At 52.0% G+C, this 17,110-nt stretch overlaps 1 protein-coding gene across 3 annotated transcripts in view; it reads left to right on the top strand.

The window, feature by feature from the left end:
* The window catches only part of XXYLT1 (xyloside xylosyltransferase 1), a 193,499-nt gene continuing 176,389 nt past the window's right edge, over window positions 1-17,110 (top strand). For all 3 annotated transcript variants that reach the window (XM_054713844.1, XM_054713845.1, XM_008151637.3), the window contains exon 1: window positions 1-609. In XM_054713844.1, the coding sequence (XP_054569819.1) occupies window positions 106-609 (504 nt within the window). In that variant the 5' untranslated portion in view covers window positions 1-105. The remainder of the gene's footprint in view (window positions 610-17,110) is intronic.

The raw sequence follows: 17,110 nt of genomic DNA, 5'->3' as shown, positions 1-17,110 counted from the left end.
TCCGCCCCCGCGATGGCCGCCGCCCGCCGGCGGTGCAGCTAGTGGCTGCCGGGCTACGGGTTTCCGCGGCTCCTCTCCGGCTGCTGGGTGCCCGGTGCTGGCCGCATGGGCATCCTCCGAGGCGGGGCCCCGTGCGCTCGGGCCATGGCGCGCCTGGGCGCTGTGCGTTCCCATTACTGCGCGCTGCTGCTGGCCGCGGCGCTCGCCGTCTGTGCCTTCTACTACCTGGGCTCGGGCCGGGAGACCTTCTCCAGCGCCACCAAGAGGCTGAAGGAGGCCCGCGCCGGGGCCCCCGCGGCGCCCTCCCCGCCGGTGCCGGAACAGGCGCGGGGGTCCGTGGCGCCCGCCCTGGGTGCCAAGGCCAAGAGCCTGGATGGCGGCGGGGCCGGGCCGGTGGACTACCACCTGCTGATGATGTTCACCAAGGCGGAGCACAACGCCGCGCTGCAGGCCAAGGCCCGCGTCGCGCTGCGCTCGCTGCTGCGCCTTGCCAAGTTCGAGGCTCACGAGGTGCTCAACCTGCACTTCGTGAGCGAGGAGGCCAGCCGCGAGGTGGCCAAGGCCCTGCTTCGGGAGCTGCTGCCGCCCGCCGCCGGCTTCAAGTGCAAGGTGAGCGGGGCCGCCGCTGGGGGCTCCCGGCGGTTGGCCCACCGCATCCCCAGGGCGGCCAGTGTGCGCGCCAGGCCAGGTTCCGGGGGTTGTGAGGGGAGTGCCTTCATTGCGCTGCCCACTGCCAACGCCCCTGGAAGCCTAACTCCTCACCACCACCGCCCCTGCGCCCCCACAGCCCCGTCCGAAATGTGCTTTCACTGCGAACTGAAAGTATTGTCCGTGAGCCCCGTGCACTCAGCTGGTGCAGGAGTGGAGCCGCGGTGCTAACTTAACAACCCTGACCAGAACTCCATCCCCTCCCCATTAACTGCGGCCCCCTCGAGAGAATCAGCACGCCCCGTCTTTGCTAGCATTGCGAGATTCAGCAGTACCTTCAGAGTCTGCACCTCCTTTTATCCTCTTAGTCTTTGACTTTTGAGGATGAAGCACGTCATTTGAAGACACCAGTAGTCATCCTGTGCAGAGTCTATTGGACAGGACCTTTCTTAGTGAGGCTGCGTGAATTGTTGAAGTTGCCCCAACATTTCTTCTGGTTTTTAAGGTATTTCAGCTGGTCATCCTCAAACCCAGCCAGTGTGAACCATCTCTTCCCCTCTCTGTGCCCCTTCTTTCCCACCCTCAAGGATCGTGAACTCATTTAGGGTTGCTGGTTCCTCCAAGGGAGCAAGAGAAAGAAAGTTGCAAGAGGTACAGATGCCATCTGGGGAGAGCAGAGCTAGCTAGCCAACTTGTTGCAGGCTGGACCAACCTTTCCCTGTGACGTCAGAGACTGGGACCCTGGCTTAGTGTTAATTGCCTTAGTCAAATTGCTTGCCTCATTTTGACCTAGTAGCTGCACAGAGGGGATCCGAGGTTTGATTTTTGGATAGGAATCGTAGGTGATCGTAAAGGATGGAGACTGATGTTGGTGGTGGGGAGGCAAGAATAATGTGCCATGTATTTGTGCCCTGAAAATGACTACGGGGAGCTCTTGCCAGGATCCTGCAGGCTTTTTGTTGCCTACAGAATCAAGTCCTCGTTTCTTGGTAGGGCTATCTGTGTTGTGGGCCTGGACATCCCTTCCAGCTTTGCTTCTCATCCTTCACCTACATGCACCTGAGGTCGTAACTGTGCTGAATATGCCTTTACACAAGCTGTACTCTCTGCCCGGAATGTCCTTCCTTCCCCCTGGGCCCTTGGCTACTCTTCACTTTCACCTTTTTTGACAGTGTCCCTAGACTAGGAGGCAGTCTGGGCCCAGCCCTCCACAGCTCTCCATTCCTGCTTCCCCACAGCATCAAAGGTCTGTCCCCTGCTTAGCAGGAACACCCACCATAGTCAGGGAAGGTCACCCAGGCCTGGACTTTGTGTGGTAGGAGGCCAGGAATCCAGGGCCTGGAGCTTGTGGCTGGAGGGGCCCTTGGAATCTTCCAATTGGAGGTGGGGCCTGGCAACCTGTCCCAGGTGACCCTTAGGACTCTGCTGTTTGAGAAATGCTGCACTAGTCCAGTGGAAACACCGAGGGCTCTTGGTCATAGGGCCAGTCTGGGCGGGAGCTGTGATTTGACACCAGACACCACCCTGAAGACCAGCATTGTCATCTGTTCACTCCCTGAGTTAAAGGTGGCAACTCAGGCCACTGTACATCATTGCCAGCTCTCTGCTGTCCCTCATCCTGAGCTCCAGCTGCAGGTGTTGCACACCCAGTGCTTTCCAGCCTCCATGCTTTGTTTATGTCGTTCTGCTGTCAGGATGCTTTCTCTCTCCATCTCCACGTCTTGCCCATCTTCAGATACTGTCCCCTCCTTGGGGGGTGGGGGACATGTCTTCCTCTTCCTCCCTTGTGTACCTTCTGGTGCTGTTACAATATCTTATCTCCCATCCCTATGCATAATGCTCGGCACATCGCACCAGAAATATTGGTCCAGGGGCAGGTCCAGCTTGGAGTCTGTTTTATGGGCCCAGTTCTGACCGCCATAGCTGTCACCCAAGGCCTGGAGGCCGCTGCAAGTGACCTGAGGTATTAACACCACCCTGCTGAGGTATGAGGTGTGAGAGTTCGGGGGCTTTTAGCCAGATGGTCAGATAAGGGTTTATCAGTTCTAGCAGAAAATTGCTCCTGTTAACTGGTCCTCTGCTTTCAGCACAAATGTTATATTTGCTTGGCAAACTTTTCCTGAGGTCTCACTATGCTCTGTCATAGCACCAAGTACTTCTCCTTAGTAATATTTATGACAGTTGTAATTACATAATTATTGAATGAATTATTTGTCTGCCTTCCTAGACCATAAACTCCTTAAGGACATGGACCCTGCTTTCTCTTAAATATTGTATCCCCAGCACCAAAGCATCATGCCTTGTATATGGGAGTGCATTTTATACCGAGAATCATTTTCCAATATTAGTTAGGAAGAAGGAAACTATAAAAATTCTCACCCTGGTTGCATCAGAGCTGTAAGGGATCTTCAAGAGCATATAGCACAACAGGTGAGGAAACGTGCCCAAGGCCAGTAGGGGGGTGAAGAAGGGGGGCTACTGACCTGTCTTAGACCAGTGTTTTTCCCTTTGTACCATGTTTCCCCTTTAAGGAGCACTTCTCTCTTGTAAGTTCACTCCCAGGGAGACTTGCCCTGATGTGTGTTAGAACATCTTGGGAATCCCTTTGGCTGGGCTCTGGGACTCCACCATGTCTGCAAGATGCAGAACAGGGCTGCAGTGGGCTAGCATAGAACTCATGCTCACGCTTGGAGGTGTCTTCTCAGGCTATATTTAAGTGACACATACGTATTTTTTTGCTGAAATGATTGCAGAAATAGATCATAGACATTAGTTATTAGTGACCTTAGATTATATTGTGGTTAATTAAATAGCTAAAAAAAAAATAAACCCAACACATTTACTTAGTTGTTTCGATTATTATGGAAAGTCTTTCAAAATCTACTGGCTTGTTGTCTTCTAATAGTATGGAAATATACTGTTTCAGGTACCAGGTAAGGAGCTGCTTCTAGCCTATTTAATATGTCTACGAACTGCACATAGAATCACCTGGGGACAGCTACTAAAAAGACAGAATCCCGCCCCTGTCCGTGAGTCCTACTCTTCTGGGTGGGCCTGGGAATCTGAGCTTGTGTGGGGCTGCGGAGGCAGACATGGGAATCACTGCTGTGAAGGATACAGGAGTGCCTGGTGCTCTTCTGACATCTTTCAGACTCCGCTCCAGGATTCTGTCCTGTGCAGCCGGGGGCACACGGCCTGCACCTTCTAGACATTCAGGAAACATTTGACTGCACAGCTCTCCTCCATCCAGGCTGTCCTGGTTCTGCTGGCCTGGGAAAGGCTGCCACATTCACCGTGCTGAAGTGCTGATGTTATCAGAGCACTTCCCCTCAAAACCTCCTGGCTCCTGGCTAACAGTCCGCCCAGGGTGCTCCAGCATCCCAGCCCCTCAGCAGCTGGCTTCAGCTTCCTTGTCCCGCCCGTCCTCCCTGAGCTGTAGGACGAGCTCCCGAGCCCTCTGCTGTCTCATGCTGTCGAGTGGAATCCTACACTTCGCAAACTTAGGTCGAGATTTTTCTCTTCCACAACCCTTCCTCGCTGTTGATCAGGTTTGATAGAATATGCCAGGAAAACCCCAAATAGAGCCCAGCTGGCGTGGCTCAGTGGTTGAGCATCGACCTATGAACCAGAGGTTATAGTTTGATTCTCGGTCAGGGCATATCCCCAGTGTGGGGCATGCAGGAGACAGCTGATCAATGATTCTCTCATTGATGTTTCTGTCTCTCTCCCTTCCTCTCTGAAATAAATAAAAAATATAAATAAAAAACAAGCAAGATTGAGCTTTATTTCTCACGTAAATGAAGTCCAGAGGTAGGCATTCCTGGGCCCTTCATGAAGTTTTCAGGGTCCTGGGCTCCTTCCAGTTTTCTGTTTCACCATCTCTGGGGAGTGGCCCTTGTCCTCATGGTCCAGGTTGGCTGCTAGAGATTTAGTCATCACACCTGTGTTCCGGCAGCAGGATGGAGAACCAAAGCAGAGGACCCCATTTCCAAAGGTCGGTTAGTCAGGGAGGAGAGGAGAGGGCAGGTTTTGGGTAATCTGCCATCTCTGCCCCACCCTTCAGGAGCCCACACTGCACTTTGAAGCCCCAAGAATGACCAAGCACCCACTGGATGTGGGCCTCTGAGTCCAAAGCTGCAGGGGACATAGACACGGGTCAGGCCCAGCCCGTGCCATCCAGGAACCCATGTCACTTAGCATCACACTCCTGTACATCCTCCCCTGCTGCAAAACTCACTGAGTGGGGCATGAGATGGTCCCGAGGGAGAGAGACATCACGGAGTGTCAACCCCAGTTGGCCAGTTACTAGCTGGGTGATTGTGGGGAATCTGCCTTGCCTCTCAGGGCCTCCTCAGCCTCCTCTGTAAAAAGAGAATTAAGCACCCACCTCACACGTGGTGGTGAGAATTAAATGGCACTGTGCTGTAATGCATTCAGCCCAGTGCTGCTGTGTTGGCTGTTGGGTGTCCAGTCTCACAACACGGTACTACTCTGCTGACTTCTGGGAAAATCAATACGACGGGCAGGCCCCAGTGCCCCTGGCATGACCCTGTGCCATCTCCTCCTTCCTTTTTGGGGTGGCCAGTCCCCTGCAGAGGCCCAGTGAGGCTCATTGAGCCACCATTGGCACGCCTTTGGAGGAGTACAGCCATATGGCTGCGTTGTCGTGTTTCTCTTGTGCTATCACCACTGTGTTACAACTCAGGTGGTAACCACTCAGAAAGGCCTTCACTGAACCCCTCCCTTTTCTGAAGCAGCACCCACACGCGTTATCTTTCTCATCACTTTGTTGGTAGCACATATTCACTTGTTCATTCATTCATTCAACTGATGTTCTTGATTGCTTGCCCTGTGCCAGGCGCTGTCCTAGGTGCCTGTGAACAGCGGGAACAGAACCTGGCCCTGCCCTCAGGCAGCCTACATTCCGGGGTGGTGGGGGATGTGCGGGAGGTAGACTTTAAACACATCACAAGTACATGTAGAGGGAGTCAGGTTGTGATTAGTCGTGCAGGGAGAAGTCAAGAGGATGAGGACACATGCGTGTCGGGGTGGGGGGTTGTTGGCTGTTGGTGTAAGTGGTCAGGGATGGCCCACTGCTAAGGTGACGTTTGAGCGGGGACTGAAGGAAGTGAGAGTGCGAGCTATTGGGACACAGAGCTCTTGTCAGAAAGGCCTTAGGTAGGAGCGTGCTCCAAAAGTTTGAGAATATAACTGTCCTCTTTGTTTGCCGTCTGCCTCTCCCTCCTGGAATGTAATCTCCATGAGGGCAGGATGTAACTTAACCTTCTTCATTTACTGAGGTGGTCAGGAACCCCATAATTGCCGCCCCTATTTCTGGCCTGGTTGGAAGTGATACACAGACACAGGGGGCAGGAGCCGCCTAACCTGGAACATAAAAACCAGATGGACTTCTGGAGGGACAGGCAGCTCTGGACAGCCACTGGCTTCCTGCAGGGTTGGGCGGGCTCTGCAGGCAATTCCAGGGCCGGGGAGAAGAGGCCAGGTCAAACCTACCTCCCCCACGCGCCCATCAGGTCACTTTCTTCTCCTGGCATTTGTGTGTGCCCCGTGGGGAGGAGAGAGGCGGGAGCAAGAGGCCAGGAGTGCCGGTCTTGTGGAGCAGCCTCCATGGAGAAGGCGTGAAACAATGGGAAGGAAGGTGCTCCCTCTTCCTCCCACCCCATTATATTCTTAGCACCGTTCCTGGCACATTCTAGGTTCTCAATAATATTTTATAGTTGACTGATTGATGGCTGTGTTAATTCAACCAAAGAAATCATAGTGTACTTGGTGATCTGCCCCTCATGCATCAAACTTCAGCCTCCCTAGAGCATGAGGCTGGGTGGCGGCTCAGTCTCCAGATGACAAATGAGGAATAAGAAGGAAGCCACGTGCATTCCATCCTTAAAAGCGATGGTTGGATTCCCAGAGCAGTGTATGCTGAGGTCTAGAGTGACAAGACAATGGCTAAAGCTCTCTGTGCCCATTGGGGATTTCTGGAGGTTCTTTTACTGCAAGAGCAAAACTGAGTGTCTTTGAAGAGTACCTCAGCTCATAGTTGGGGCTTGAAAGAAGCCTGAGTGTCAGGACCTTGATGCTGGCTGTCTCACTGAGGGAGCGAATGACAAATAGGTGACACTGTGATGCAGGTTCCCCAGCTCCTCATGGCACCAGCATGAAATGTTTGAATATGTTTCGATAGTCTGCAAAAAGGTGATCCAAGAAATGTGTCCTGAAATGAGAGGCTCATTGAAAAGGTGGCATTTTATACTATAGAACTAGAGGCCCGGTGCACAAAATTCATGCACGGGGGTGAGGGTGGAGGGGTTCCTCAGCCCAGCCTGCACTCTCTTGCAATCCGGGATCCCTCAGGGGATGTCCGACTGCCAGTTTAGGTCCGATCCCAGCATGGCCTGTGGGGATTGGGCCTAAACCGGCAGTTGGACATCCCCCGAGGGATGGAGCAGTGCGCCAAGTGGCATGGGGCCAGGGAGGAGCCCGAACTGGGCTCAGGCGCTGTGCTGCTCTCACTCATCCCGGCCCACTGCGTCTGCTGCCTCCGCTCGGTAGTGCTGCTGTGGAGTTGGGAGAGGCTCCCACCACTGCAGCTGCGCTCGCCAGCCATGAGCCCAGCTTCTGGCTGAGTGGCACTCCCCTTGTGGGAGCGCACTGACCACCAGGGGCAGTTCCTGCATTGAGCGTCTGCCCCCTGGTGGTCAGTGCACATCATAGCGACTGATCAACCGGTTGACTGTCTGCCCCCTGGTGGTCAGTGCAGGTCATAGCAAGCGGTTGAGCAGCTTTAGCATATCATTAGTATATTAAGCTTTGATTTGTTGAACAGCCAACAGGTCGACTGGACACTTAGCATATTAGGCTTTTATTATATAGGATTTAGAGAACAGTGTTATTTTACCAAATGCATTTTAACAGTGGAACTCTTTTAAATTATAATATGTTCATGAAACAACTGTAGTAGCTGTGTACCAATGCATTTCTCGTGGAAGACTTTAGTTCTGGATCTGTAGGGAATAACTTTGTATAGTGTTACTGTAGTGTATACAATAAATTCTGGGTAATTTCACAGGTATGCGTTGGGATCATAAGGTAAAGCCAGTAACATAGGCCAAGGTTCATCGTATAGATGAAATACATTGATACATGGGCGATTGGTAAATGCTATGGGGGCTTCAATGTACAGATGAAATGGTCCAGCTTTGGGCACTAGTAATGCTTCATGATGTCCGTACTGTTCTCTGTTCTCATGGGCCATTTTAAAAAAGACAATGATACATTTTTTTTTGCAATTAAAAAATGCACATACCATTAAACTCACCCTTTAAAATTTACAATTCAGTAGTTTCTTAAAATATGTTTTCATTGATTTCAAAGAGAGGAAAGGAGAGGGAGAGAAGGATAGAAATATCAACCCTTTGTATGCCATAGTGTCTGTAGACGCAAGTGGTTGCTTTTTTAAAAATTAAATTCAAAATATCGTGGTGTGTGGGGATGGTTCCCATTTTGGATGCATGGCAGTTAACTGGTCAAAGATAAGAGAGAGAATCTTTGATCAGTTGCTTCCTGCTCTCCTCTATTGGGGATGGAGCCCACAACCTTGGCATGTGCCCTGACCAGGAATTGAACTGTGACCTCCTAGTTCATGGGTTGATGCTCAACCACTGAATCACAATGGCCAGGCTACATTTCATTAGTTTTTAACTTATTCTACTATTAAACAAGGTTGTTTAATTATAACCACTAATTCCAGGATGTTTCCTCAACCCCAAAAGAAATCTTATACCCATCAGCAATCATTCCCCATTTCTCTTCCCCCCCCAGCCCTGACAACCACTAATCTGTTTTCTCTCTATATAAATTTGCCTATTGTGTACATTTTGTATAAATGGAGTCATTCAGTATGTAATTGTTTGTTCCTGGCTTTTTCCACTTAGCATAGTGTTTTCAAGGTTTGTGTGCATGTGTCAGTACTTCTCCTTTTTAGTGGTTGAATAATATTCCATTATATGGATATACCAAATTTTACTCATTCATTCGTTGATGGACACATTTAAGTTTCTACTTTTTGGCTATTATTAATAATTTGTTGTGAACATTCATTTATAAGTTTTTGTGTGGATATATGTTTTCAGGTTGCTTGGGTATAAACCTAGGAGTGGAATGACTGGGTCATATGGTAATTTTGTTTAACTTTTTGAGGAACTGCCAGCCTGTCTTCAGAAGTAGTTGTACCATTTTCATTCCCATCAGCAATGTATTGAGGTTTCCAATTTTCTTCACATCCTCGCCTATTCTTATTTTTTTTTAAATAAATCTTTATTATTCAGATTATTACAATTGTTTCTCCTTTTTTCCCCCCATATCTCCCCATCACCCGGTTCCCTCCCCCCCGTTGTCCTTATCCATAGGTGTATGATTTTTGTCCAGTCTCTTCCCATACCCTCCACACAGACACCCCGTTCCCCTGAGAATTATCAATCCACTCCCATTCTATGCCTCTGATTCTATTATGATCACCAGTTTATTCTGTTCCTCAGATTTTTAATTCACTTGATTTTTAGAATCACTTGATAGATGTTTGTTGTTCATAATTTTTATCTTTACTTTTTTCTTCTTTTTCCTCTTTTTAAAGAATACCTTTCAGCATTTCATATAATACTGGTTTGGTGGTGATGAACTCCTTTAGCTTTTTCTTCTCTGTGAAGCTCTTTATCTGCCCTTCAATTCTGAATGATAACTTTGCTGGGTAGAGTAGTCTTGGTTGTAGGTTCTTGCTATTCATCACTTTGAATATTTCTTGCCATTCCCGTCTGGCCTGCATAGTTTCTGTTGAGAAATCAGCTGACAGTCGTATGGGTGCTCCCTTGTAGGTAATTAACTGTTTTTCTCTTGCTGCTTGTAAGATTCTCTCTTTGTCTTTTGCCCTTGGCATTTTAATTATGATGTGTGTTGGTGTGATCCTCTTTGGATTCCTCTTGTTTGGAGTTCTGTGCGCTTCCTGAACTTGTAAGTCCATTTCTTTCACCAGGTGGGGGAAGTTTTCTGTCATTATTTCTTCAAATAGGTTTTCAGTATCTTGCTCTCTCTCTTCTGGCACCCCAAAAATTCGGATATTGGTACGCTTAAAGCCATCCTGGAGGCTCCTTATGCTATCCTCACACTTTTGGATTCTTCTTTCTTTCTGCCTCTCTGGTTGGGTGTTTTTTTCTTCCTCATATTCCAGCTCTTTGGTTTGACTCTTTGGGTGCGGTGGTCTACTCTGTATATTCTTTATTTCAGACAGTGTATGCATAATTTCTGACTGGTCCTTTTCCATTTTTTTAGTATTCTCATTTAGGTCCTTAAAGGTCTCTTCAAGTTCCTCAGCGGTTTTTAGAAGATTCTTGAGTAACCTTATAACTATGGTTCTGAACACTGTGTCGTCCATTAGTTTGCTTTCATCTATCTCTCCTACTTGTGACATACTCCGATGTCTCCACATTTTGGCTGCCTCCCTGTGTTGATGGAGTGGCTTTGTGTGGTCGGTGACCTATAGGGGCCGGTAGCTCAGCTTCCCCAATCACCCTAGGTGGTCGCTCTTGGTACTCCCCTTTGTGGGCTGAGTGGAAAGTCTTGGTGAAGTTAAAAGCCCTGATTGCTGTTGGTACACTGGGAGGAATTGACCTCCGGTCCAATTGGCTGTGAGGGCCTGCTGTCTATATAACGGAAGAATTGCTGTGCTGGAGACACAGTAGGGCTTTGGTGCTCACTGAGTCTGCCTCTTGAATGTCCCTTATGAGTGTGGTTGAAATCTGGTGTCGTCCACACCGACAGAAAAGTCACTCTCACTCTCCAACTGATGGCCGAGAGTCCCGTAGGCGTCTGGGTCCCCCGCGTGTCCCCAGAAACTGGAGTTCAGAGTGGTTGGGATTGTTGGTATCACTGGCGGGAGTTGACCTCCAAGCCAGTTGGCTGTGAGGATCAGCAGTGTCTCCGCTGGGAGAGCTTCTGTGCTCAGCTTGGATGGGGCGGAGACTCAGGGTGGCGCAGACAAGCTTTGGTTTCCCGTCTGCTCCGCCCTAAGAGGGGCGGTTTCTCTGTGCCCTAATTAATGGCTGCGCGCCTCTGAGAGAAGGCAGCTTTCGAGCCTCGCCCACTGCCTAACAGACCAGTTTCTCCCCAGCTGGGGCTTTGTTTTTCTCCCGAACGAGAAATGCAGTCACTGGGAGGGCTGTGCTCAGCTTGGATGGGGCGGAGTCTCAGGGTGGCGCAGACAAACTTGGTTTCCGTCGGCACCGCTCTAAGAGGGCCGGTTCCTCCGTGCCCGAATTAATGGCTGCGCGCCTCTGAGATAAGGCCGTTCTCAAGCCTCGTCCGCTGCCAAACAGCCCAGTTTCTCCCCGACCGCAGCTGGACCTCAGTGCAGTCGGGCGGCCCTGCTTTTCTCCCAAACGAGAAAGCTAGCCACGCAGCGCCTGCTGCCCTCCCTCTCCTCCGCCGTGAGCAAGCCTGCCGCGTATTCAGCCGCCCTCCCCCTCCGCGCTCACGGATCTCCGCACCTCCACAGCTCCTGAGGCTCAGCGTCCCCCTCTCTGTTTTTCTCTAGTTGTAGGTTTTCCACTCTGCCAGCTCTCCGGTGGTTCTGGGCAGTGTGCGCTCTGTTTTCCAGTTGTAGTTTCAAAATTGTTGTGGTAGGCAACAATTAGGTGTTTACCTTATGCCGCCATCTTGGTTTCTCCCGCCTATTCTTATTGTCTGTCTTTTTTATTATAGCCATCCTAGTGGGTGTGATGTAGCATCTCATTGTGGTTTTGATTTGCATTTCCCTAAAGACTAATGATGAGATGATTATCCTCCTATATAATAAAAGAGAAACATGTAAATTGACCATACCTCCGCTACGCTCACCAGCCAATCAGGAGTGAGTATACAAATTAACCCGACAAAGATGGTGGGTTAATTTGCATACGCAGGCGCCGAGCGGCCTGGGTCCCAGGAACATCCTTGGGACCCAGGCCGCTCCTAGCCTGTAGGCCCGTGCGTAGGCCCTGAGCAGCCGGGGTCCCTGAACACTCCCGGCCACTCCGGGCCTACGGGCACATGCCGCGGCTGTGGGCGGGGCGGCCGCTTGTGCGTGTGCTGGCGCCAAGCGGCAGCCTGGGTCCACGCCCCCAGCCCAGTGCCCACTATGTGAGGCTGGCTGCCAGCCTCAGGGGTGTGCAGAGATCTGGCGGCTGCCGCATGGCCCGGGGTCTCCGCACACCCCCAAGCCCGGTGCCCACAACGCGGGGCTGGATGCCGGCCTCAGGGGTGTGCCCCCCCTCCCCCAGGCGGCGGGGACACACCTCTAGCCCAGTGGACACAACACAGGGGGTCCTCTGCGCATGAGCTGCAGAGGAAACACCTTTTCTTTTTTTAAAAAATATATCTTATTGATTTTTTTACAGAGAAGAGGGGAGAGGGATAGTCGGAAACATCGATGAGAGAGAAACATCGATCAGCTGCCTCCTGCACACTCCCCACTGGGAATGTGCCCCCAACCAAGGTACATGCCCTTAACAGGAATCAAACCTGGGACCCTTCAGTCTGCAGGCCGACGCTCTATCCACTGAGCCAAACCAGGTCGAGTGTAAACACCTTTTCTGACCGCTCATTGGCTAAGCTCCCTGTACGCTGCCACTTGCAGTGTTCTTGGTAACTTGGGTAATAAGAATCCCAGAAGGTGATCTAGGGTTTTTCCACCACACTCCGCTGCTGGAGGGGCTAAGAAATGTCATATCCTGCCCTAGCCGGTTTGGCTCGGTGGATAGAGCCTTGGCCTGCCGACCGCAGGGTCCGGGTTCGATTCTGATCAAGTGCATGTACCTAGGTTACAGGCTCCTCCCTGGCCAGGGCCCAGGTCAGGGCTCATGCAGGAGGCAACCAATCAAAGTGTCCCTCTCACATTGATGTTTCTTTCTGTCTCTCCCTCTTCCACACTCTCTAAAAAATCTATGGAAACATATCCTCAGTTGAGGATAAAAAAATTAAAAAAAGAAAAGAAATGTCATATCCTATGAAAGACACATCTTGAAAATGCCTAAAGAAAGTTGTCATTTTTTCATGGTGAAGGGACTGGAGTCCGTGTTGATGCAAACACCTTGGAGTCAGTAGGACATCCCCTGAGGGCTCCCAGTCTGTGAGAAGGGGCAGGCTGGGCTGAGGGACCCCTCACCCCACCTCCGTGCACGAATCTCATGCACTGGGCCACTAGTATATTGATAAGGACAAACAAATGAATTTATTTGGTATTTTTCTTACATATTTACTAAAATGCATTTTACAAGAAAAAACAGGTACCTTGACGCTCCTCACCCTGCAGTGTTTCCCTGGAAACACTTGTATTTCGAAGAACATGGTCTGGAAATTTCTGATATGTACCGTCATGTTCTACCTAAAATGAAAGAGGAAGTCTTACTACTATGTAGTGGGAGGGGCTGAGAACGGGCTCCCTCTTAAAAAGGGGGAGAATCATAGTAACAACAGTTTTCTTCCAGCACTTCAGAGCTTACAAAAGTGCTTTCACCAACGTCTCATCTGGGCATCACTGTCACCCATAAAGGCATCCCCAAGTTTGAGATGCCTGGTGTCGTACTTGATTTCCCACACTAAACCATGAGGCCGGACTAGGTGACATGACTTGGGGAGTAGGAGACACTACAAGACAGGGAGTGTGCGGGGTGGGCTGTAGCCTACCTCACAATCTGTCATCTCCAGCCCAGCTGCCCCTAATAAATACATTCAGTCTGAGCAACGGCTGTCTGCTGGAAGTGCAGCTTCAGTCTCGCTCGCTTCACAGAGCCTTGGAGCAGGAAGAAAACGCTGGACCTCTCTGCAGCCAGTCCTCCAGTGAGCTGACAGACGGGAGGTGGAGTGACAGCGACTTGTTCAGGTCCACCCAGAGCTGGGTGAGGACCAGCCCAGGCCCTTTTCTCGACTGTTTGAGGGTATTATCAGCAGCTTCTGGCCCCTTTTGGAAGGGGAGGTGAGAGCCAGCTCACCCTAACTCCCACGCAGAGGCAGGGTAAGGGCCAGTTTTCACCCATCTCAGCTGGGCCTCACCTCCCTGTGTCCCTGTAGATATCTCTGGCTGGGGAGTGAAGGCATCACACTGATCTCCAGGAGGCCAAACTTTTGTAGGTCCCTCGGGGTTGATTTTCCAGCTGCCCTGTGCCTGAGATCAACAGGGGAGTCAGTATCAGGGGAGCAATATTCACTGGAGGAAAACCTCATGGTGTGTCCTGCTTGGGGGTGCGCGCTGGAGGGAGCTCGGGAGCTGGAATCTGCGCGGGCCTTCCCGCCTGGAGGAGGAGGCGTTGCCTTTCCTGCGAGTCACCACGCCTCCCTGAGACCCAGTCGTGGGCGGAGGGCTCTCCTGCCCCAAGGCTGGGTCACTTCACTGCTCTGACGAGCCGTGTGCGCCGCACCGCGCGGCCGCTGGAGGGCGCCGTGGCACCGTGGTCGGAGCCGGCGCCTGCAGCCTGCCCGCGCTGTTTCTGCCACCTTGCCAACCCAGGCCGTACGCAGAGCAGTTTTTGTTCTTTCTCCACTAGCCTCCGTCCGCACAGCTCCCCCAGTGTTTTAGAAAGGAAGACTGAAATGAAAGGGCGTCTGCGCGGTGGTTGTGGGCGGTCGTTTCCTTCCTGCGTGTGGTGTAAACCTGCTTTGATGAGGCGCTTTGAAAAGGGTGGATGCAAAGCTGGGATGGTTGGGTCCTGGATGGAGAGGCCTTCAGCGCTTCCCCGCAGTTCAGCAGAGGGAAGAGGGTGGATGGGGACGGGTGTGACTGCGCACACGAGCCTCCTGGACCCTCCTCGGTCCGCCCTGTGACCCCAGCACAGCCCAGTTTCCACAGGCGCCGGCTCATCCTTTCCGCTCCATCTGGGGTCTCATCACACCTCACATGTGCCCTCCGGGTGCGGGGAGGCGGGCTTCCTCTTAAAAAGGGGAAATGTGTCGCTTGCAGCTCTGTGTACTAGTAGGTGGGGCCCCTCTCACCCACCACGAGCTCTTGCAGCCCAGGTGTCCTGGCGTTTGGTGGGAAGTTGGGTGAGTGGTCCAAATCCAGGCATGGTGGGAGGGTACAGTGACCTGCGTGCTGATCCTGGCAGGCAGCGCGAGTGTGGCCGACAGGTGGGCTTGGACTCCCATCTCAGGGGGCCACGTAGTGCGGTGCATGGGAGCGCCCCCAGTCTGTCTCTGGCGGGGGGTGGGGGGGGGGTGGGAGGGGGGAGGAGGAGCTGGGCCGCAGCGGGAGGGGCTGAGAACGGAGGCCTCCTGCACCTGCGGCCCCACACAGGCACTCAGAGGACTGGAGGGCAGGGAGCGAGTACCTGGAAGGGCTCCCTGCTTTCCCTCCTCACACCTTTCCCTGTCCACGGCCCTTGCCTTTGGCCTCCCAGTCACACACTGGCCCGTGGGCTGCTGAGGACGGGTCAGGATGCCTGGGGCAACCTCACCTTCCAACCCTCTTCCCCGGGCCAGAGAGCCCTGTCACCTGGCACAAAGCCTGCCTTTGACTTAATGTCTTATAAATGAAAGCCGTTTGCTTTATGTAGCGGGGTGATTACAGCTAAGCAGCCCTAGTAAGCGACGGAGTCGGGCGGCGGAGGATTGTCCCAGAGGCTGGCCTCTGTCGCCCTTCTCTGGCCCGGCCTGGGCCTGCGAGCACCCTTGTTCTTCCTCTCCTCACCCAGCTCACTGCGCGTCCCCCACCAGCAGCCTCTGTCCCGAGCCTGCCAAGGAGAGGCCCCGGGGCAGGGGCGCATGGCTTGGAGCCCGTGACTTGGGCTCAGATGAGGTCTGTGACATTGGGGAGCAGTGTGGCCCTGGCTGTAACCCACCGGAGCCTCCGTCCCCTCACACACGACCTTACAGCTGGCGGCCGATGGTTAGTGTGAGGGATCTTAGAGGACCGTGATGTTTTGAGCCCCGCCTCCCTCATTTGGCAGCAGGCCGCCAGAGGTCAGGGCTGGAGGGGATCGGAAAGGCCATGCAGTCCTGTCCCTTCCCGTTACCTGTTAGGATCCTGGGGCCCAGAGAAGCCAAGCAACTTGTTCCAGGCCACACGGCTGGTCAGTGGACAAGAGGTCTGGGGCCAGGTCTCCCGCTCCTGCTCTCTCCCTGCCGGCTGTCCCTCTTGTTATTTCTGAGGCCAGTTCTGGGTTACGCTGGTCTTTCTGTGCTTGTTTGCCTTCTGCTTTTGCTCCTGGCCTGACACACTTTTCTCATCCACCGGTGACGGCCCAGCCTTCGCCCGTGTTTTGTGTACATTGAATGGCTTTGCTTCATGCCTCACTGAGTGGCTGCTGCAGAATAAAGCTGAGTGGGCCTCCTCAGCTGCAGGCCCCCGAACCTTCTGAAAGGCACCCACTGTCCCTCTGCCCGGCCCTGCTAGCCCCCTGGGCCCAGCCCATGTATGTGATGCGGCTGGTCCTGTAGAGAATCCTGCTGCTGTCTCAGTTCCAGGTCTGCACCCTGTCAACCCTAGTCCTGCCATGTCTGTCACAAGGATCTCTGGGTGCCGGGGATTGGGCTCCCCGTATGTGAGCTGACCTATGCTATACACAGCTCTGAGGAACCCTGGGCCGTGGGGTGGGTGTGAGAAAGTGGGAGGAGAAAAGGCTTAGAGAAAAGTGGGCAGTTGGGAGCAGTTCCAGGGCCGCCTGGGAGCCCATCGTGACCGGCTTCTACAGAGAGTATAAACCCCAAACCTAAGGAACCATCATAATCTTTCCATGTCCCCTTTGCAGGCGTACGTTAGGTGTGGTGGGAGAATTCGAGTCTCTGCTCATTTCACGTAACATGGGACGCAACGTGGGGGGGCATCCCATAAGTGTTCTCCTGTCTTTCTGTCTTGTCTTGCGCTGACTGACTGTATGGCTGTCGTGTAAGTTATTGTCACATTTCTTTTGTAAACTATTCTGTGGGTTTCCGAGTTTTAACACTAAATAACACCACTGAGAACATTGCGGTGTGTATGTTTTTTTTCTTCTTTTCAATTGCTCCCAGGAACCCTTCCTTAACTCTCCTCAAGGTACACTTGACAATCCTAAATGCTCCTGCACCACCAATTAGTGTGTGGAAGCCAGGACCCAGCAGTAATGCTCCTCGATGCTCACTCTCTTGCCTTTCTATTATAAAGAGTGTTGCCAGCTAATTTACATTGCATAGTCCTGCTTTCTCTCCTCTTATGTCGTATTTCATTTTTTAAAATGTTACTTTTAGTATTTTTTATACATTAAATTCTGAGATACCAAAATATAGAAAAATTCAGAAAAAATGTAGTAGACACTTATTTCCCTACTATATAGGTTAAACTGGAGCTAACAGTTTGCCATATTTGCTTAGGTACTTTTAAAAAAAGAAATAAAATATTATAGATTTACCTGAAGCCCACCCCTAATTCTGCTCTATTCTACTCCCT

Source organism: Eptesicus fuscus, chromosome 3, assembly GCF_027574615.1.
Source record: "Eptesicus fuscus isolate TK198812 chromosome 3, DD_ASM_mEF_20220401, whole genome shotgun sequence".
In the NCBI taxonomy this organism is placed as follows: domain Eukaryota; kingdom Metazoa; phylum Chordata; class Mammalia; order Chiroptera; family Vespertilionidae; genus Eptesicus; species Eptesicus fuscus.
Note: the sequence above shows the minus strand (reverse complement) of the source record. Positions and strands in the feature narration are given on the sequence as shown.